Source organism: Calidris pugnax, unplaced genomic scaffold, assembly GCF_001431845.1.
Source record: "Calidris pugnax isolate Ruff unplaced genomic scaffold, ASM143184v1 scaffold24, whole genome shotgun sequence".
NCBI classification, from domain to species: Eukaryota; Metazoa; Chordata; class Aves; order Charadriiformes; family Scolopacidae; genus Calidris; species Calidris pugnax.
In genome coordinates, this window is record NW_015090922.1 from 3,672,951 (window position 1) to 3,695,074 (window position 22,124).

Genomic DNA, 22,124 nt, shown 5'->3' on the forward strand with positions numbered 1-22,124 from the left:
ACAACCGGGCGCGTAGGCCGCTATTCTCCTCAGGAGCCTCCCGCTGCCCCTCCGCTGGGACGCTTGTTTTGCGACTGCCCGGTGGCGAAGGACCGCCGCATCCCTCGCTGCTCCCCCCGGCCCGGCGCGACCGGAAGTGGCAGCGGGGGAGGAGAGGCGCGGCCCCGCCTTCCCGCGCATGCGCCCTGCGCGAGGCCGCGCGGCGCCGGGCGTGAGGGAAGTCGGTGGCCGTTTCCGGGTTGGGTGGCGGCGGCGGCAGCACCATGTCCTGCGCCCTGGTCCCCTTCGGCCACTTCCAGGACCTGGAGGCGGCTCGTGACTTCCTCTGCCCCCACCGCCGCCAGGGCAGCGCCGCGGCCGGCAAGGAGAGCGGTGGGTCCCGGCCCGCCTGTGCGGGGAGGAGCAGGGGGACCGGCCCGGCCTGGGTCCGGCCCAGTCCGACGGGACGGGTGCGGGGGGCGGTGACCCTCGGCCCTCTCGGGGCTCCGTGCGGCGGGAGTCTCAGCCCTTCCGCCGACAGCTGCCCCGGCGATGGGGGACTGTCCCGGCCCGGTGGCCGCAGCCGGGGCGGTGAGGCCGGGGGTGCCGGTTGGGCTCTGGGCTGCCCGTCCCTGAAGGGTGTGCAGGGGGTAACGGCGGATAGCTGAGTGCCCGGCATCGTTACCGCGATAAAGGGCGGGTGTCCTGCCCCAGCTGCCGCATCTCCCATCTACAAGTTCAGATTTCGCTGCTGCCCAGAAGTTTCCGGTGTCCGGCTGCTCACGGGTGTCGGCCCGTACCCCGGGGTGTGTAGGTGAAGCTCTTGGGCCGTGGATCCCGTGTGCCGCCAGCTTCCAGACGAAAGTTTGATGTTTTCTTGCTAGGCGAGTGCAGCTGTCTGAAGCTGCTCTAGCAAAGTTAACGAACGCTGTGTGTGCGGGGTCGTCTAATAACGCAAAACGTGCTTAAAGTGTACTGAATATTTAGTTTAGCGGGTTAAATGAGAAGGCAGTGTCTCTTACAGCAGCTGCAGTCCGAGGTTGTGGGCCAGATTTCTGTTGCGTGAGGCAGTGCCCAGAGAAAGCTGAGCTGCCTGGCACAGGAGCTGTGTGCTCAGCGGAGAAGGACCGACAGATCCCATGCCCAAGACAAACAGTGCAGGGAAATGAAACGGTGGCCTGTGTGTTTGTAGTGCCCTACTGTGTTAACTGTATTTGAGTGATTTTTCTGGCATCAGCACGGAAGGGAAGTTTTTGAAGAGGTTAATGAGGATACTTGTAAAGTCCTGTCAGTCGTGAACAGAGCTATGAGAGAAAGCAGCATGGTGCTTATTTAAAGAGTTTAAAAGGTCTGTGGGGGAATTAAAAGAGAGATGGATCATTGGATGGTTTGTGTTGGAAGGGAACTTTAAAGACATCTAGTCTGGCCCCCCTGTCCTGGGCAGGGACATCTTTCACTAGACCAGGTTGCTCAGAGCCTGTCCAACCTGGGACCTCCAGGTTGAACACCTCCAGGGATGAGTCAGCCACAGCTTCTCTGGGCAACTTGTTCCGGTGTTTCACCCCCTTCGTTTTAAAAGTTTCTTTCTTATATTCAATCTAAATTTACCTGCTTCCAGTTTAAAATCGTTTGTCCTTGCGCTGTCACTACAGATCCTGGTATAAAGATGACACAACAATTGTGAAAAAGTTTTAAAAGTACACTATATGTTCAGCTTGCAAACTTTACCACTAAAACTTCTGTATGCATGTTGTTGTATTTTATTATTACTTTCTCTTTGTGTTCAAGATTGAATTTAATTTACTTTGTTGTTAAAATGCACTCGGAAGAAAGTAATTCTTGAAGAAGTTTATACAGTCAGCCTTCATTGTCCAAAACTTTTGGTAGAAAACAGTTACACGCTGCTACTTGTACTTGTTGTTTGGCTCTAATAATGCTCTGAAAAATGCGTAGAGATTCTTTATGGTTGTTCTTTCGGTATCATCCATATCTAAAGGAGGGGTTCTGGAACCAGTAGGGTGCTGTTGGTGCCTCTTGAGTACTGAAGAACAAAAGATTGTAATGTGTTTGTGTTTCTAAAAGTATGTACTGAAAGAAATTAAAATATTTCTCACATACTTGGTGGTACATAAGAGACAAGTTTGTGTAAGATAACTTTTGGATACTTTGTTGGAGTGGATTTATCAAATGGCAGCTGTAAAGAGAGAAAACATTTAGTATGTTGCAAAACCACAAAAGTGATAGAAACAAAAAAGATGCATGTTCTAAAACGTGTTGTTCTTCCATTTTGATCAGTTGGCAGTGCTCTGGACTATTTTTGTATTTGCTTATTCAGTCATCGAGGCAGAGTATCAGAATCAAGTATTTTTCAAAATGCTTTTTGTTTAGATTTTTTGAAATCTTTTGGATTTGTGCCCGTAATTTTTTGATACCACAGCTGTTTTCATGGCTCAGGATAAATGAACATAAATGTAAGCAATTGTGAATTCCCAAAGTGACTTCTACATAAGATTATAAATTAGTCATTTTGAAGCAGAAATCCTTAATGCATTCATCTCTGACAGGGAGAAACACTGTTACAGTTTGTAGAGGTGTCTGAAGTTAGAAATTAGTTAACTGTGGAGGTAAACAGGGTTTAGCTGTGTGGAACAGGAGAATCTTTTTCTCTTTAGACTTGTTCGTCCAGATCTGCTTTGCTGCTGATTTTTGGCCTGACCTACAGAATAGCAAAGCTGCGAGGTTGTTCTGAAACTGGAGGTGGGATGATGCAGATCCTGCAGTTACTGCTGCTCTCTTGGTCGTGCACCAACGTTTATTGCTCTGGCTGGAAATAATTCAGTTTTTCAATCTCTCTTCCTTTATTTTTTTCACCTACATACTAATCCATTCATTTTTCTTTGTAAGTGACTGCCTTGTTGTGTGGCAGTGCAAAATTGCTTCCTTTTCTCTTTGGCAATCATTGTGTACCTTGGCTTTTATATTGCTCACATGGAAGAACTCTGTGTTGTAAATAAAGTTTAAGTGAGGAAGTGTGAGAACATAAAACAAGGCTCTGCTTCTAATGTTGTGCATCAAGGAAAGAAAAAGCAATTGTTCAACAAGTTTTTGGGGTTTGGTTTTTTTATTATTTTTAAAGTTTATATTGCACTTTTATGGCCCAAAGAGCCAAGGCAAATATTTTCAACAGAGCAAGATATAAATAAACATTTTTTTTTTATCAGGGAATGCTTCAGTAAAAACTGTTCCATCAGCAGAATGTACTGTCTTAAAACAGTAGTTTACTAAAGCTGTATGTTTAAAAACTTGAATTTTAATCTGCTTTTATATTTTTGCTCTTCAAGGAAAAAATAAAATCTAAAGAGGAGTTTGTTTTTACTGATAAGTTCAACAAATAAAATATGTTAATTTGTTATCAAATACAGCTTTTGTACTGAACTTAAGCTGTGTTTATTCACATATAAGCAATTACATAAATATTAATAAACACAGGTCTAAGTATTTTTTACTTTATACTCGAGAACCAGCAACTTTAATATATAATTCTTTTCTTGTGTGGCTTTGAAAATGAATGTTTGTTAAATATTTTTATTTTTTAATTGAAATACTCTTTGTTAAATATTTTTATATTTAATTAACAAATTGATTACTACTTTTTTTTTTTTTTAGTCATAACTTAATGTTTTAGGTGCTTAGAATTTTCAAAAGCTTCTGTCAGATTTTGGATAACAAATGTTTTTGAAATGGTGCCTCCAGATTCTCCAGTGTGGAGGGTTTAGGAGTTTTTTTAGAAGAACTGTAGCTTTTTTTCTTTTTTGGTTTCTTAGTTAAAGGTTAAAGAAGTTTTTTTCGCTCTTTCAGCTTTGGCCATTTTTTCATACTAACCAAAATATTTTATGTGAGTGTATTATTTGCTGCACTGATTTTACAGTGGGGTGTATTTACTGGGGTGATTAATGTAAAAGCATTTTTATAGATACATTTTAAATGAAAATAATTTGCTTGCTTCTGAAAATGCAATCAGTATACATTTCTAAATCACTATGTGATACTGTGACTTTAATAAAAGCTTGAAGTTGGGTGTTTTATTCATATTTAGTATGAATAAAAAATCTGTACCTTCTCACCTAGTCATATTTGACATAGCAGCATATTTCATTTATTTATAATAAGTTAATCTAGGCGGTCAATTTCTAATTCCATTTAAAAAGGCGTCTCGAAGTGCTACATATATAAAATGAAGATGTAGGGAACTAAGTTTAAAAAGAAATCAATATTTGTTTTATTCTTAGGAAACTTGATCATTATGTTTTCTCCTTCCTTTGTACAGGTGAACGTTTAAACATATTCGACAGTAGAAAAAGATAAAGGGGAGCATCCTGTCAGCTACAGCTTCACTTCATCTTTTTCTGTAGCCCAGCAGTTTGTCTGGTTTGTGTAAAAGATACACTTGCCTGGTACACTGGGGAGGAACAGGAAAGGTGTCCTTCTCCCTGGAACCCTGTGTGAAGTCAGTTCTGTGGGTGCCCGTGTCCTGCCGGGTCAGGAAACGCTGGAGGCGGGGGCTCATGTAGTTCTTCTGGCATTGTGCAATTGTATGTTAAGATTGCCAATAATGCAACACTGAAATCACTTAGGGAAAGTTCATAGGCTGCTTGAGGTCACCATAGGTCTGCCGCGAAGCAAAATACAGCTACTTTTTAGTTGTTTGTATTAGCATAAGAGGTGCTGGGGTGGATCTTGCCTCATGTGGCTGAAAAAAAGCCCAATATTATGGAGTAAGCTAGTTAAAGGTGCTTCATATGAAGTTCCCATACTTCTACTCTCTAGAAAAATGCTTTTTCTTATTTTAATGAACAAGACTAATAAAGCATGAGAATTTAAGATTCTTGGGAAAAGTTAATGGTAATAACAAGGCACAAATCCTCAGTGGAGCCTGAGCCAAGTAATGGCTAAGTGGCTTTGAAAACTGCTGTCTCAAATGTGCAAATACTACAAACAGAAGGTATTTGCATTACATTAATTTGACAGCTTGCTGTGTTGAAGATGTTTTGGGCTGTGTGTTGGGTACATCAGAAAACAGCAGTAATAATTCCATTATACAACTGTCCATAATAAGGCATACACGGGAATGAAAAAACCCAAACTATCTTATTTGCAAAATATGATAAAGCTTCACAGGCATAACAGAATTATAGCATTAAAAATTAATGCATATTTAAATGAAAAGAGCAGAAAATTGAGCAATAAAGGAACATAACATTTTCTATAATCTTTATGAACTGAGGAATTTAACTACGAGTTATTGGAAGTGATGTGTGTCTCTGTTCTTCCAGTGGACTCTGAGCTTGAACTGTGTGATTTAAAACATTTGATAGACTTGATGACCTGCAGAGCCAGGTGGGACTGCTGCCAGCTAAACTTTGGAGGCGTTAAGATGAAATAAAAAAAAAAATCAGTACTTTCCTAGTGCGCAGATATTTTCAGTTCCCAAGTGTGTTTATCTCCCTAGATGAAATTAATTAAAAGAACCAAAACCCAGCTGGGCTGTGGGCACTCCCAAGCAGTGATAGTTGCGTCTGTGACAGCGCTGTTGGAGCAGTGCAAGGCTCCGCACATAGCTTTGAGATGCTGCTGCCCATTTAGGGAAGAAAAAAGTCAACCCCTTGATTGTGGGGGGGTTGTCCAGAGCTACGAGGTGACACTTTAGTGCTGCTTTTTACAGTAGGAATGATGGATTCAGCCTGACAGAGAAATTCTTATCCAGAGAAATTCCAAAATCCAGCCCTGTTACATTGACAGCGTCCTGGCAAGTGCTCTTCAGCCCAGTTCCTCTAAACAGTATCCCTGGAGCTGTGCTTGCACACTTTGCTTTATCTGGATCAACTAATTTAATTCAGAAATACAGAAGGCCAGGCTTTTTATTTCAGAGTTGCAAACAGGGTTACAAAGGAAAAAAATACATTACAAAATCAAATTCTAGATTGCATTTAGCAGTAGGGTTGTTCTTAACTGTTCCTGTATCCCTCTGATTGAATTTGGTATATTCCTATCGAAGAATGTCCTGACAAGCTCTTTTGTATTGGTCTTTAATCAGATCCTCCCTCTCCACGTTGCACTATACACATTTAAGACTCCTTTCTTTCAGTTTTCACGTAAAATATCATAAAAATACGCACTTGACCTGAATTCTGTTACATCTGTCATTGTTAATACATTCTGAGATCTGAGGAAGACTAAATGACATATTCTCAACACACGTGATAGAGTGATGTCAGAGTACTTTGTCCAAATTATCTTTGCACCTGCATGTTCTGCTGGTGTAGCACCTCCTTTGCAGGATAGACTTCCTTCTTTCTTGCTGTGACTGAAGCAGTCACACCTGAAAGAGAGCTGAAGTGTTGTGTTTTGTATGGAGTCGGTTTCATTTGTTTCTGTACTACATGGCAAGCACATCACAAAACTTGCCCCTGGCCTTTCCCTCTCACTGTGGCACCTCAAACTTTGGTTTTGGAGTTAAGTTACAACTGTAAGCCATGAAAATTCACATCATTATTTTGAAGAATCTATATAGTACCTGGTTTATTTTTAGCTTTGTCGTCTTCTGTTCTGTTGAAAGGCATTGTGGCCATCTAAAGGAGGAGAAATTGCTCAAGTTGTTCTTTTTCAGATTAGTTGAGTTAACGTAGTGTGCGTATCATCTTTACCCCCCCCCCCCAACTTATGGATGCCTGAAGCGATAAGAGAAGACAAATGTAATGTTAGTCTCAAAAGGGGCTTCCTAGTAATACTGGCAAAACAGCCTAAAATGTTTCTCAGTCCCCATGTCAGAGGAGCTTTGGGAATAAATGGCCTATGGTTACTGAATAATAGGAAGATTCTAAACTATTTTTAGAATTCCTTGACCTGAAGAGAAAAGGAACTGCTTCTGTTTCTTCACTAATTATGCAATCTGATGGGATCAGAGTTGCAGTAAATGTACATAGAAAAAAAATCTGAAACTCTTGCACTTAAGTAACAATGCGATAAATGATTGCTTATGAATTTTATAAATTCTTAAAGCATGGATGGGAAAGCAGCTGGAAGATCATAAACCCAGCAAATGACAGATGTGGTTAAGTGTTGTTGATTAGCCCTGGTAGACAGCTGTGCAGTGTGGAGGGGGGACACAAAGGAGCAAGCCTGTAAACCCTTGTAAGGTGGAGGAGATGGTGGCTTTGCAGAACAGGTTACAGTTCTGAAAAATCACTGCAGCTTTGTCAGTGGGACGATGCCTCACCATTACTTCATTTTTCTATCCTTTTTTCACTGATCTAGCTTCATCCCAGTACAAGTGAACCGTGAAAGTGTAGGTATTCACAAAGAGGCAGCAAGAATTCTTGCAATTGGAGTTTTATGTTGTGTTCGCTCTCAGAATTGAGGTGACTGAAGCTTCTTGGGAAGGCTGCTCTGCTCTGTGCTGCGGGGACAGCCTTGGCCCTGACTGTGTTTCTTGGACATGGTTACATTTCTCTCTGGACTGTGGCACACGATAGATTCCTTTCCTCCATTAATTTTATAGGAAGGAGATTTTTTCACCTGTTGAGATAATAAAATGCAAACAGAAGTAAAATTTTGTTAGCTTTCTCGAAGCAAACATTAAAGTTAGGTACTGTTTTCTTCTTTTGTTTTATATTCAACAATATTTGCCATAGTTCTCTTTTATATTCACTAGACAATTCTCAACCTCAAATACAAGATGAGACCACGACACTTGGAAGCTTTTTGCTTATATAGTTATGCCTGAAATAACTGTGCAGTCAGATCTGTATTGACGATGATGCAGTAAAACTGACTCACCCGTTAGTAGACGGTACAGACCTTTCAGTTTTAGCAAAGGTTATTCATGGAGTGGGCATTTTGTCTTCTACGGTCTCTGAAATACCTTCTCAATAACATTGGTGGAAAATTTCTTAAGCTAAAATAGTTTTTTTTTAAATTTTTTTGTCTTCATTAGCCATACAAAAGCTTAAAAATCTGCCTAAACAGAGAAAATACAGATTTCTTTTCTGTTGTGCCAGATTCTGCCTTTGTTTGGTGGTAAAGGAACACGAGTTTTAAGACCGAATAAAATTGGAATGTTCTTGATACAAACCTTCTTGTCCATACTGTTTGACGACCCAAAATGGCCAAGTCTTGTTTGCTTAAAACTAAATTTAAACTAATTTGAGATATGGCATTTAACCTTCTTCTAAGGTCAAAGTAGCAGTGAAAGTAGTTAATGAAAAACTTGAAAGACATCATTGGAAAAGCCTTGGAGTCTTATTGATGATGATGATTTCATGCTGGTGCTTCTGGGTGGAGGGCAAGGTGCTTGGCTTTTCTGTGGAGCTGCAGTGGTGCTCATTGACCTGCTGAGGGTCCCAGTGATGGTGGTGGTTGAGAATTGTATGCCTTGTACTGCTGAACGCTTGTGCGTAATTACCCTTTGCCCAGGCTTTTAAATTCACAGCAAATTCTGTACTTTTAGATGAAAGAATTTCAGGTGCTTTTTATATAAGACTGATACGTTCCCTCTTATAAGACAACTGAGAAGGTGGCCTGGCTCCATGAATCTCTGTTTTCTCATGTATTTTGGAAGCCTGTGGTTTCTCAGGGGTTTCTGAATGACATAATTGAAACTGATCAGTGTCTCATTAATTTTCCTCTGTGTTGTCTTGCAAAGAGGTGAACAGCCAAGGGTCTCATGCTCATTTTCCCCTCAGAGGCCACAGCTTCAGATTTTGCTTTGGAGCGATGGTGGGATCTGCATTATCCTGGGTTCAGGTGTTTTGTGGTCACAGATGAATTTCACCTGCTGTTATTCCCTGTTAAAATGAACTTGTGTTGCTATTGGCTGAACCTGCAATTGACTTAAACCAACACAAAACCCACCCTTATGGAAAGGAAGATATTTTACTTGTGTATAGAAGTACTGTTTCTTACAAAATTGTGCTTATGTGGGTCTTGTCATGTGTTAGGAGGTCATGTTATGCCAGTTAGTAAAACATCTGGAGGCGTATACACTGATTCCTGAAGGGCTGGAGAAAGCCTGTTCTCCCCTTGCTTTCCCTCTGTAGCTGCCTAATACGTACAATATGGGTCTTTTGTGGTCTTTGGAGTAGTAATAATTAGATAAATCAAGCTAAAGCTTCAATTTTGCAGTAAGGTCTTAGGTCTCTGTAGCTGCTGGAGAGAGTTTTTGTCAAGTGGCCATATTGGGTTTCTTCCCCTTATGCCCTCGCTCTTTGCTTCAGCTTCCTGTGTAAGACTAGAGAAATGTCTTGGCTCTCTTGAAATGTCTGTGAGAAACTCAGAAAAGGCAAATTTCATTGAATAATTTGTTCTAGTGCAAAGAGGCCCTGTTGAAGGATCAGTGGTGTGTTGTACCAAGCACTGTCAGATGGTACTTACTCAGAGTTCCAGCTGTCTGAATTAATTTTACAGTTACGCCTGTTTCCAAGTTGTACTTAGGTTCCATCTTTTACTACTTTTCCATAGTGTCAAAAATGGAAGTAAATACAGGGAAATAAGACAGCCATTTCTACCACTTCATGGTTCTTTCTGTAGAATTCATTTAGTATCTGCCATAAACGAAGTTGTAATGCACTGGCAGGAAATGAAAACAACCACCAGCAATCCTTTTTGGTTGTGTTTTCATTGCCTGTGCTGGATTCATGTGACAAATCTGTTTTTGTTTAATGCAGGCAAATCAACAGGCTGGGAAGATGGTGGCTGGGGAGCCTGGGATGAAGCAGAATTACAAGAACCTGTAAGTTCATAGATATGAGATTTCATTGTGAACTTGCCTATTCTAAAAGGCTTTTCCACTTGTTTGTATGTGTGCATGTTGGTTTTTTTTTATCCTATATAGTTATCACCCAGACAAGAAGGATCTGGACCATTATTTTAAATGTGACTGCTTGTTTGTCCCTTTCTTCTTTAATTATTTCTAAATGTAGCTTGGATGTTACCTATTGTGATAATTACTCATATTCTTGTATTCTGTAGTTTTCCTTCTCACTGGAATATGTTCACATCTTTCTGTGCTGCTGCAGCTGGGGGTATCTTTTTTTGTCCTATAGCTAGCCAGAGACATAGGGCATGGCAGTGAAGTTGTAATAATCTGCCATGGATTAATATAAACCAAAGACTCCTAAATCATGACTCACTCACAACACAAACATCTTTCTGATGATCATGTAGTGCTCCTTTTACATTGTGATGTGCAGGTGGCATTACAGGAGGAATCAAGCTACAGATGAAGGATGGGACAGCTCAGTTGCTCTTTAAAGGGGGAAAAACATCCCTTTGTCCAACTAACAGTAACACATCCGGTCTGTAACTGTGGATAAGGCTGAGACTTCCAGCTGACTTCCAGAAAATGTCAGGGGAGCTGTGTCTGTAGGAATCCTCTGCACCTGAATGAATCATCTGAACAGAATTGCTGGATTAGTTCTGTGTTAGAGCGTGCTAAGGAGGTAGACTGAGGAACTAACAAAAGTCTTATCTGCTGTCTCTATCTCAATGTGCAGGAATTATGCTCAAGGAGTTGGACAATGTCCTTGGAAGTACTTACTTCAGCAGGGAAACAGATTTTTCAGCTGAGGCGAGAAACAGATTGAAATGAGCGTGATGTCTCCCAGGGATGAATCACTGATGCTGATGTCAGGGAATAACAAGAGTATAAAAACTTTTAAACAGGATGTGCATTTGGCTCCCCTGTAATTGCCATGAAATAAGTGTGTTTCTCAGGCCACATCTTTGTAAGATGTGCTGTAAAGTTGATAACTTCCTTAATGAGGAGGACAAATACTTTGTTTACTACTTATGTTGTACTTTGATAGAACCAGCAGGTGTTGCCAAATTGAAACCCTAATCTTTTTCGTTCTTTAAAATGTCGAACTCTTCTGCCAGGTAGTTCACACTCTTCCTAAAGACCTCCTTATTGTTGGGCTTTTTGTTTGTGTATTGCTGCTCTGTGGTACCAGAGGATGGAGTAGTGTTTTGCAGGGCTAGGAGGAGGCAGGATTGGGTAGGTGACGAGGGAAATGGAGACTGTGGACAGGGGAAGGTGATTTTTATCACTGTGATCGAGCCAAGAGGCTGGAGCTAAGAAAGCAGGAGTAGTATCTCTGAGAGACCTTGCAGCTTACTGCTCAAAACCTGTTACAGACTTTCTGCCTTTGATTGGCAGGAGCCAATATTTGGCTTTCTGCTCAGAGGGGAAAAAGATGCCATTGTTTTGCTTTTATCTGTAATAATGGTTTCTAATCATTGAACCCTTAACATTTGGCACTTCTTTGTTTTAATTTGTTTCTTTGTAAAGTTCCCTGTTTTAGAAGGCACCTGATGATAGCCTGTGGCACATTACTACCAGGTGTTAGTGTGAATGCCAGCTTACTTTCTTCATCCATGCATATATTTACTCAGTGCTGGTCAGTGTATAAGCTTGGATAAATTGTTTATTTTGAGTATGGATTATAATGAGCATAACTAGAGCGATTCTTTCCAGTATGTAATCTATAATAATAAAAAAACTTTATCATTCTTCTAGTGTCTCTGGTGAAAGGAGAAAATTTTGAGGATCGAAGATGAATTCTTTGTTTTCTGTTGTGTAAACACGCAGATAGAATTAGTGCAGGGTTGATACATTTCTCGTGGCCTTTCCTGCCAGTTGGAGTGAATTGATAGGGAATAGTCCATTTGGTGCTGGTATTGAGGGAAGCCAAAATGCTGTCACAGATCTTGCAGGTGCTGCTGTGTTTAAAAATTGTTGCAGACATTAATTAAAGCTTTACCTGTAGGAAGAAGAGGAGGCCACTTCCAGGAACCAGAGAAATTACTGGCTTCAGGACTGTGTGCTGTCCTTGTCACCAACAAATGACCTGATGGTAATAGCTAACGAACAGAAAGCAGTCTTTTTAGTGCGTAAGTATACATTCTACTGAGTATATATACTAGTGCATTTAATAATAATCAGGACAAGATTATGTCCTCATGGTCCCCCACCCTGCCCCACCTGATGATCCCCCTAGTCGTGCTTTCAAGAATTTTGGAGTGGTGCATAGTACGCATCACACATTTTGTGGGTATTGCTCAGCAAGTTAGTTGTTTTATGTCTCATCTATATTTTGATCTGAGAAAACTGTTTTATCATGAATAATTAAATTTAATATTTACTATAACTACCCAGTTGTTGATGATGCTTAGAGATATTGGCGTTAATTGTGCTCAATAAGCAAAACAAAACTTTTATGTTAATTTTAGGCATTAAGAAATATTTGACCTTGAAAAAAAATGAGCTATCTGAGGCAGTGTCACTTGGAGGAGCGACTACTGAGGTGGATATTTTTTTTTTAAGATATCCACCTTTGATAGAAAATTCTTCTCCATCTCGAAGAATGGGTGACTTTATATTTTACTCCAAAGCTGAGATCTCAGAACTCTTTTAAAGGTACCTTTAGTAACATGTGAACAGTGATCAGCCAGCTGCTGTTACCAGATGTGCTGATGCTGTTGAGAGCTACAGTTGGTGGTATGTGAGCATGGTGCAGGGGAACCTCCTGACACAGGGGATATTTTACCATTTTAAAACAAAGCCACACTGTTGAAACTCAGAGCTGCATCATTACACAGTTACACTGAGTTGTCACGCTGCGTGTGCCGTTCCCTGCAAAGCTGTGTGCTCCAAAACCCATGTACTTTAGTCACTAACTTTTCACAGAAAATGAAAAGATAGCAATATTCCCCAGAAAATTCCTACTCAATCAAGAATCAGGAGACAGTTTAGCTCACCTGCTGCTGAACTCCACAGTGGCAACTCACCGCATGGTGGCAGGAGTGTCCCTCTGTCTCAAGTTTTACGTGTCAGACAAATGCCACACAACACTAATTTAATTTTTTTAGTTGTGCATTGGCACCTGGGAGATGATTCAACAATCAAATGTTATCCGTAATAGCACTCAAGGAATAACAGTGTGTAATGTTTTCTGACCTTGATTATGATGGGATAATTAAAAATGGTCAGAGTCAATATAGGATTCCGACATCTTTCATGGGGGTTAAAATTAAAATTTTCTATTTGTTTAAGCTCTTCTTCAGTAATTGTGCCAGAATAAGGTTGTCCTTGCTTAGTAATTTTCTCCTAAAGATACCTGTCTCATTCATTGAGCCTTTTAAAATTTGTTGAAGTAGATATTACTGTATACATTTTTTAAAATGAAAGTAGGTATTTCAGAATTTCAGTAGTCTGTTGTTCTATGTAGATGTTTAAGAAAACATGGGAGTTTTTTAGAGAAGTTATTTAAAAATGTAGTGTTATTTTTAGGGTTTTCAAAGTTTGTAATTGATACTTAATCTAAGTGTGGTAGAATGTATTGTACAGAAGATAAGGATTAGGAAGAGAACCAGATCTGTGAGATGCGAGACATTACGGTGTTATAGATGCTGTCTTTGTTCTTACTGGCAGCCAAATGGAAGCAGAGTGACAAAGGAAAAGAGGAAATGCAATACGCTGTTGGCTGGAGTGGCTCTCTGAATGTTGAAGAAGGGTAGGTGTTGAAATGCAGCTGTGATTAAAATGTCGGGTTCACATTTAATAATTAGTAGCATATGCTTTTTACTTGTACTTTTTTTTCCCCCTGCATCCAAGTGCATTCATGGTCTTACGCATTTTAATGTTCAAATCAGAAATGGAGTAACATGGGTGATCAGAAACATTTTCTGCAAAGGTCTCTCTTCTTGCATAGTGGGGTATCGCAGGACAAGTTCATACAAACTAATAGAGATACTGAGTGTGCAAATCAGTGTATTTGCATATAATACAGACATTTTAATGGATTTGGGTTATCATGCTTTTTATAAGTTCCTGTTCTGGAAGGGAAAAAAAAAACCTATATGTACCCTTTTTGAAAATCTCCTTTTATAGTAGAGATGAAATTTTTGATGTTGCAACTGGAAACGTATCAAGTTGTTTTAGAAATACGTTTTTTAATTTTTAAAACCTCAAGCAAATATAAAGTTAACTCTGATCAAAAGTCACTCCAAATTTTAAGCAGTGGGTGACATTCTTGTGATAGAAAAAGTGTTTGTCTTTTGAGATGCAGTGAACCTTATCTATGCTTTTCATGTCTTACCTCCATTGTAAACATCTTCTTAAGTGTTTCAGTCACTTTTAGAAATTATTTTGGGCTCCCGGTCATTTGGTGGACTTGGGAAATTTGCTTTGGTCATACATTTGTTATTTATACAATATTTCTGCTCGATCTGTCTTTAAATGACCAGGCAGATGATTTCTTGAGGATTTTGCATTGCGTTATTAGGTTTCCAGCCCTGGGTTCCCGTCTGCCGTTGGGTGTGCTCCCTGTTGGCTCCAGCCCTCTGTTGTTCTGCGAGAGGTGGTGGCTTAATCAGCCTCTCTCCAGACTCTAAAAATCGTAGTTCTTTTTAATAAACCTGCTGCTGACACGCATTTGAACTGGTTTATGTGCATCTCTTTAAGCTTTTTTTCCCTCCTCTGCCTACTGCCACTGAAATTACCCTGTCATCTTTTATTAAAAAAAAAAAAAAAAGAAAAAAAAACTCTGGGGGTTGGTTTCTTACTACTGTTAATCTCCAGGAGACGCTCTCATGGAACATGTAGCTTTCCTTAGATAGATACAGTTAGATTCACTACATCTTGATTTAAGTTTTGCAAGTGTTTCCTGGAGGTGTGGGTTCTGTTTCTGTGGAAGTGTGAGTAAGGCAGTAACTGTCAGATTGTTGAAAGACTTTACTTTCTTTTTTTTTTTTTTTTTTCCTACTCAAAGTTGCCTTCAACTGATAATGTTCTGTGGTGGCTGAGCTTTGCTGTTGGAAGATGAGATTTTACTGAGATTGAACATTGCTTTGAAGTTGTAATTGAATTGCAATTCATGTCAAAGCTGCTTTTTCTGTAATTGTCTAGCCTGATTGTTTAATAGCTCCTTGGGGAATGGAGGTGACCTGAGACGTAAATAATCAAATTTATGCTTTGAGTGCTGTTTGGGATGTTGTCTTGAATTTATATGCTTTTTCATAAAACCTTTGTACTGCTTCTGTCTCCCCAGACAGTGTAAAACTTTCTGTCGTGGTAACAGTTAAATAACTGTTGATTTGAGAAATTGAGGCCTACTCCTCTGCTTGCCTCTGTGTGCTCTGCCGGCCAGGCATTGAGTGTGCTCAGTTACTGGATATTCCCAGTGTTAACTGGGAATACCATGACAGCTCTTCAAGTGCTCTCAAATTATGAAGTGGTGAAAGGTAGTGGATATAAAATCTACCTAATTGTGTAATGCATTTCAAAAATTTATTTTGATAAGTATAGTTCAGTTGTTTTTTAAAAACAGTAGTTGTTCTTGGTATATCATTATAGATCAGAAAAAAATTATTTACCTTAAGCATGTGAGATTTAACTTGAATCATTACTGAGGAGTACTGGCAGAATGTGAACGATGAAAGACAAGGTTAACAAGTGTAAAAAGTACTCCTGCAATCTGTTTGGGCGCTCTTGAACTTGTAATTGAAAACGTCTTTAAAATGAAAGGGTGTTTTTTGCCTTTTTAGTATGAATTTGAGAAATTGTATGCTGCATTAATAAATATGCAGTTTAAATATTTTAAATGCTGACTCAGGAGGGTCTCTTGTATAGGGCAAAATTCCACCATTGAACAAAAAATATGCTTATTGGTTTTATCTTTCTGTTTCTAGTGAATGTGTGAGTAGTGTGTTGTGTATCCCCTTGGCAAGTCAGAAGAGGTAAGGATTGACATTCTTATGTATCTGCATCATCAGTCTCCTTATATTGCACTTTTGCATGTCTGCAGCTTAGAGCAGGATTTGGTTTTGACTTTGGTCTATCTTTGTGACACAGGAGCTCCACAGGCCGTCCGGACTGGACCTGCATTGTCGTTGGCTTCACCTCTGGATACGTTCGTTTTTACACCGAGGTTTGTTTCTCGGCACGGCAGGCCCTGAGCAAGCTGTTGTAATAGATATCTATTTCTATAAAAATTCTGTTTCTGTGGGTAGTGATTTTTGCCTTCCCTAAGAAAAGGGGCGGAAATGTTCATGCTTATTATTCTTTCTTTTCTAGAGTGGAGTCCTGCTTCTCGCACAGCTTTTAAATGAAGATCCTGTCCTACAGCTTAAGTGCAGAACCTATGAAATTCCCAGGCATCCTGGTGTCACAGAACAGGTTTTGTCAGATTATTTCAAAAGAGAAGTGGCAGTGTTACGGGGTATGGAAGGGAGTCTCTCTCTGAATCCTTTATGTCCTGTACCAGTTTTTCATGGGTGGACAATTCCTTGGAACAAGAGACTCTGGATTTCTTGTTCTTAAAGTATTCCTGCCTGTGTAGTTTGAGGATTCAGAATTTCTTTTTATTTTTTGGAGTATTTGGTTAATTCTGTAGATTTGTTCTCTGTGATAGCCTTGCAAAGGAAGGCTTCATTTGTTTCCTTTTTATTCATTACTGCACACAAAATACAATAATGTATGGGTGGAAGGAAAAAATGCAACTGGACAGGTGCCAAGAGCTATGTGTGCTCATTCATAAGAACTTATCTTAATTATTTAATGGAGAAGATGGCTGAAAATTAAAACAATCTACATAGGAGATGGTGCTAGGAACCTGCATGTTATTATGTTTCCTGCAGAGAAGGCTCTTGTAGAGCTCAGGCTATTTAGTAGACAAGTCAGCTTTCTTTGCCCTTGGCTGAATTGACACGCTTTATGCAGAAAACTAATGAAGTTACAGAAATTTCCAAGTTTGCTTTATACAAATGCTCATGTGATTTAGCATGACATTTTGGGATCAGTTTTGAAAAACAGACGCATTAAGGAGTTTGAGTCTTGAATTTATATCACCAAATTAGCATTTATGTGCCCAAGTGGTAATTCAGGTGCTAATCCAGTTCTGGAATTTGGCTCATAAAACCTCGATTCTTGCATTCAAGATAAACTTGGGTTTCTGTGGCCTTCACAAGCTGCTGTAACTTTTGCATTTTCTTCTTAAGCCATAAAATATATTAAGCAAATATAAAAATTATTGAAAGAAGATAAAAATACAAAATTATGTGCCTAAATAACATACTTATTCATATATTGGAAGGCTTAATACTGAATTTCTGTAGTTTTGCCTTATTCTGTTGCCTGGGGCTTGTTAGATTTAACTCTCTGGATGTAATCCTCATCTCCGTGTAGTCAATAGTACAGAAAGCTAGAGAAGAAGCTGTTACAACACTAACAGATTATTTTTTTTTTGTGTGTGTGTGTCTCCCTTCTCTCATTTTCTTCAACAGAATGAAGAACTGAGTATCTTGTACCCAGCAGCAATTGTGACAATTGATGGTTTCAGCCTCTTTCAGTCCCTTCGTGCGTGTCGCAATCAAGTAGCTAGAGGTATGTTTGAGAGGAAATGTGTATTTCTGACTGTTACTAGTACTTTACATGAAACTTACTTATGTTTGTTAAATATCAAATCAAGGTACAAGGAATATCTGCCCTGCTCCTCCATCTAGGCAACTACTGCATGCAAACAAATTTCTTCCTCTACAGTAAACATTCTCGAAGCCTGAGTTGTCCGAGTAGCATGATGGTTAATTTTCTTCATTGTAGCTGGTATGATGATGTGTTCTGGATTTGTGATGAAAACAGTGTTGATAACACACCAATATATTTTTACCAATATATAATACCAGAAGCATGGAGCTTTTGCTTTACCTATTCAACTGTTCTTATCTCAGCCCACAAGTTTTCTCACTTTCACTCTCCCAATTCTCTTCCCATCTCGGTAGGAGGGAGGGAGGGTGCCACTGTGTGGTGCTGAGGTGCCCACGGGGGTAACCCACAGCGTGTCCCGAGGGGCTGATGATTGCACTGTCAGTGAAGTGCTTTTCTTCCCAGTGAGGACTTTGTGGGAAGAGATAATGCTGTCATGGTGATATCGGTAATGATCACAGCTTTTTGTGTTAATGCTCGAGAGATTCGGATTCCTGGTTTGATTGTGCAGCCTTTGATCCTGTTCCTTTAGCATAGTGCCTGTTTGTACTCGAATTTGGAAAGAGGGTCAGTTGCCTGGGGTGAGAGGAGGTGTGGGTAACAGCACAACTATGGGGCTCTTACCGTTCTGTAAGATAAAACGTTAAACGGGTGCTGTTGCTGAATTGTTCTCCTGAATTTCCTGATGGTGGTTCTCAATGCACTTCAGATTTGCCAGAATCTCGTTTCCTTTACAGCAGGCCACATCTAGGTGTAGGTGGGAAGCACAATGGATCTGCTAGTAGGACAGCGTTAGGAGCTGTTGGGACAGCAGCACCCTTAAACTAAGGCTTGAGTCTTACAGAGAAGGGATGAGTGGTAAAGAACTGAGAAATGCTGCTGGGATGAGACAGCTCCTCTCTGAATTGTGTGGGCATGGCCAGTAGAAATGGATTGCTTACTCTTTCTTCCAGTTCAGGATGAAGTGGTCTGAAATGAAGTGAGGTGATAGTAAATGGGTGTTTGTGCAGGGTTGAGGTTGAATTCTGGAATGCTTTGCCTGAGATTGATGTGGATGCTCAAGGCTTGGGCTCAGAGGGAGACTGGCATGTTAGTGGAGAAGAAACCTGTGGAGGTTTACTGGGTGCTTAGCGCTTGCCTCTGGCTGAGAAAGTCTCTTTAGAAGCTGGTTTAGAGGAACCGTTGTTCTAATACTCTTCCCTAGACATCTGGTTTTACCTGTGCTCAGATGCTGATATGCTGTGCTTAAATGGTTCCCTGGGTCCATCTCGTAATTTCTGTTCTTTTCCTCTTAATGAAAAGGTAGCATTTTCATGGAATATAGCAGAAGGCAAAGCTCTTGTAAATCTGTGAATCATGCAACAAATAAGAAAGAGGCAGACACTATAATGAGAAATACCCATCTACTTTCACAACCAGGACATGCTCTGTTCTTTCAGTGAGATCACTGCAGAGAAGCAGTTACAGCCAGTTGTAATACTTGCAGCCAGTGCTGTCTCTTCTGTCATTCTTCATTTTTTGTGTGTCGTAATAGATATTTTGAAGAGTTTCAGTCATCGTTTCACTACTATTCTTACCTCACGTTGTTATGTACCTAGTGACTGTGCTGACTTGGCAGGTACTTTGGCAGGGGAGTTTCCACTTAAACATGCCCAGACCACAGAAATAAATCATAGTAGCATTTTAAAATTGTGCAGAATATTAAACCATAAATGCCTAGTAAAACAAAGCTCTCTGCCAGTACAAGATATAGTTATAAGATATATAAGATATCATACACAATGTTATTCAGTTAATTTTAAAAAATGTTTTAATTTCATTAAGGTATGTATTTCAAAAGGCCATTTTAAATCAGCTGGTTTTTAGATGTATGTTATTTAAAAACTGGGTTATTTTGTGGCTTCAGATTGCATCAAATTTTTTTCCCTCTGCTATGCTATTACTTTGCCTTTTACTCAGTAGGAATTTTTTTGTGTTTTGTCAACTTTTGTCAGCTGCAGCATCTGGCAATGAGAATGTTCAGCCTCCACCATTAGCTTATAAGAAGTGGGGCTTGCAAGATGTGGATACAATTGTTGACCATGCAAGTATTGGTAAGCATTTCTGTTTAATTTCAAGTATTTGGCTTAAATGAAACTGAATGTTTTAATGCTGTTGAACTGGGGTGAGAACACTTAGTGGCACTGGCTGGTTAGAAATAAGTAGTGGGAGAAGGCTGTAGTAGGGATTAACCCATCATCAAAAATATATTTTACCTTCTCTTACTGTCTGATTGAGCCTCCCCTCTCCACCCGAGGGGAGAAAGGATGTACGGCTCTAGCTGTCTTGTCCTCTTGTTTGGTAAGAAACTGCCGGGAGAGACTGGATCAGATGTATTTATTCCCATTTCTGCCAGGCTAGAGAACTTTCTGGCAGGCAGGTTAAAAAGGGTATGGGTCTTCTTTGAACCTAGCAGAGAAAGAAACTAAATTCGAGATTGCTCCTTTCCACAAAAAGACAGACTGATTTCTAGGCTCTCAAAGGCTTTCACTCCTCAGGAGTTTGCAAAAGCCCAGGATCTTGTCAGACAGGCAGGTCTGAGGGACAGAAAGCTTCCTTTCTCTTCCACCCTTTTGACAAAAGCAGGGGCTAATGAGGCAGGTGAAGTGAATTTCATAGATGTGTTTTGCTTCCTGAACTCTGCTGAAGTTTTTTTTTTTGTTTTGGTTTGGTTTTCCTTCTAAACAAACTGACTGTGCTTTATGATTAACCTGAGTACATTAGGTCATTTCTGCTCTGGTCTTTGGAATTCCTGAGGTTAAAGCTGCTCCTCTTCCTTTCTCTCTGAACACTGGCTGGTCAGTCAAGGAGGCAGGAATACATTTAGACCTTTAAAGCAGTTGCGTACCTTTGTTCTGAAAAGTATAAGACATTCACTTTAATGTTTTTGTTAGGCATCATGACACTGTGTCCCTTTGATCAAATGAAGACTGCCTCCAATATAGGTGGATATAATGCAGCTATAAAGAACAGCCCACCTGCCATGTCTCAGTACGTTACTGTTGGATCCAATCCTTTCACTGGTTTCTTTTTTGCCCTGGAGGTATGTACTACAAAGCTGACTTGCTGAAACTTTGAATAATTAATCCCTCTCTTTTCTGTATGGGTGTTTCTGAAGTATTCCTGTGTTCATTTTATGCTGACATTTCCCCCTCTTCTTGATCTTCTGAATCTGGGCTGATCTGGAGTAGATGTGATGGTAATGCCTCCCACAGGTTCCTGCTAATGAGAAATTTTCATTCTAGTCTTAAAATGAATGTGATAGTCAAGTAATTTTTTTATTTTTTCATTTGTTAATTTACTGCCAATTAAGTAACATAAGGTTTTAAAATAATTAGACTGATATTGTGTAAACATGTATCTTATGGATTTTTGAAGGCCTTTGTTCGTGTACACACATGGCCTGAGTATACTGTGGTGATTCCATATAGTAGAACTAGTAGAAGAAAACTGCAAATTGTGCTTAGTGATACCTGTAGCACACTGACAAGGATGGTGATGTAGCTGTGTGTCGTGTATGTTCAGTCCCCATGTATGTGCTGTCCTTACCAGGACTGAAAATGGATTGAAAATGCTAGAATTGGAATTTTGATTTTGTATTTGCCTTTCCAACATGTTTATGAAAAAAGTGCTTACATTGATATTTGCAAGGATGCGAAAGCCATACACCAGCTAACTCTCCATGATAAATCATACACAGGGTTTTTCTAACTTCTGTTGCAGACAAACACACTGAGCTACCAGTGACTTTCAGGAGGATTTTGAAATGGTAAAGAGATGTCAGAATGGCTTTTCTGGGGGCAATGAATTAAAATTTTGCAGAGTCTTAAAGCTATGCTTTCTGAGCTGAAAGTCCATAGGAGGCCTGAAAAACTATTCTGCAGTTGAGTTCAGTGTAAGAACTATTTCTTGGCTTTCTAAACACTTTGTTCCTTCATTTCAGGGTGGCTCACAGCTGACTATTTCTTGACTTTCTAAACACTTCATTCCTTTCTTATTCCAGGGTAGCTCCCAGCCACTGTTGTCTCATGTTGCCTTAGCAGTTGCAAGTAAACTGACTTCAGCATTATTTAATGCTGCCAGGTAATAACATAAAAAATATTTTTGGCTTAGCAGCTACATAATAGTTCGAGGATTTTTAGGACCATTGGTGTGATTCTCCTAATGTGTTTTTCTATTGCAAGTGGCTGGCTTGGTTGGAAGAGTAAACATGAGGAAGAACCTGCCCAAAAACAGAAACCAAAAGTTGAACCTGCAACCCCATTGGCAGTGAGGTAAGTTTTACCTACTGTCCCAATTGCTTTAAATCTTTCATGGTTTTAGTTGTTTGAACTATTTTGAAAGGTGCGTAATTGATGAACCTGTTTATTTTTCTTAACCTGAAGCAGTGGTGATAGTATGGAGGTCATTTGTTTTCAGCTTTGTTTCATTTCAGTTTGTCTTTCTGGACAAATTACTCGTCTCTTTCATTTCCAGTGTGTGAGTTCCTTGTTACTGTAAAAGAACAGTGTGCACAGTTTAATGACAGTAGAAGTACATGAATATAAATCCCAAAGTTTATCTCTGAAGA

The 22,124-nt window shown here is 39.9% G+C and overlaps 1 protein-coding gene across 2 annotated transcripts in view; it reads left to right on the top strand.

Moving 5' to 3' along the window:
• Window positions 1-221: 221 nt before the first annotated feature.
• Window positions 222-22,124, top strand: part of RAB3GAP2 (RAB3 GTPase activating non-catalytic protein subunit 2) — a 44,278-nt gene continuing 22,375 nt past the window's right edge. The window contains exons 1-12 of one of the 2 annotated variants that reach the window (XM_014950648.1): window positions 222-372; window positions 9,702-9,766; window positions 11,802-11,925; window positions 13,466-13,547; window positions 15,724-15,771; window positions 15,887-15,962; window positions 16,109-16,210; window positions 17,317-17,416; window positions 19,510-19,608; window positions 20,449-20,597; window positions 21,558-21,637; window positions 21,739-21,828. In XM_014950648.1, coding sequence (XP_014806134.1) covers window positions 264-372; window positions 9,702-9,766; window positions 11,802-11,925; window positions 13,466-13,547; window positions 15,724-15,771; window positions 15,887-15,962; window positions 16,109-16,210; window positions 17,317-17,416; window positions 19,510-19,608; window positions 20,449-20,597; window positions 21,558-21,637; window positions 21,739-21,828 — 1,124 coding nt within the window. In that variant the 5' untranslated portion in view covers window positions 222-263. The remainder of the gene's footprint in view (window positions 373-9,701; window positions 9,767-11,801; window positions 11,926-13,465; window positions 13,548-15,723; window positions 15,772-15,886; window positions 15,963-16,108; window positions 16,211-17,316; window positions 17,417-19,509; window positions 19,609-20,448; window positions 20,598-21,557; window positions 21,638-21,738; window positions 21,829-22,124) is intronic. The other variant, XM_014950649.1, reaches the window with a different exon arrangement.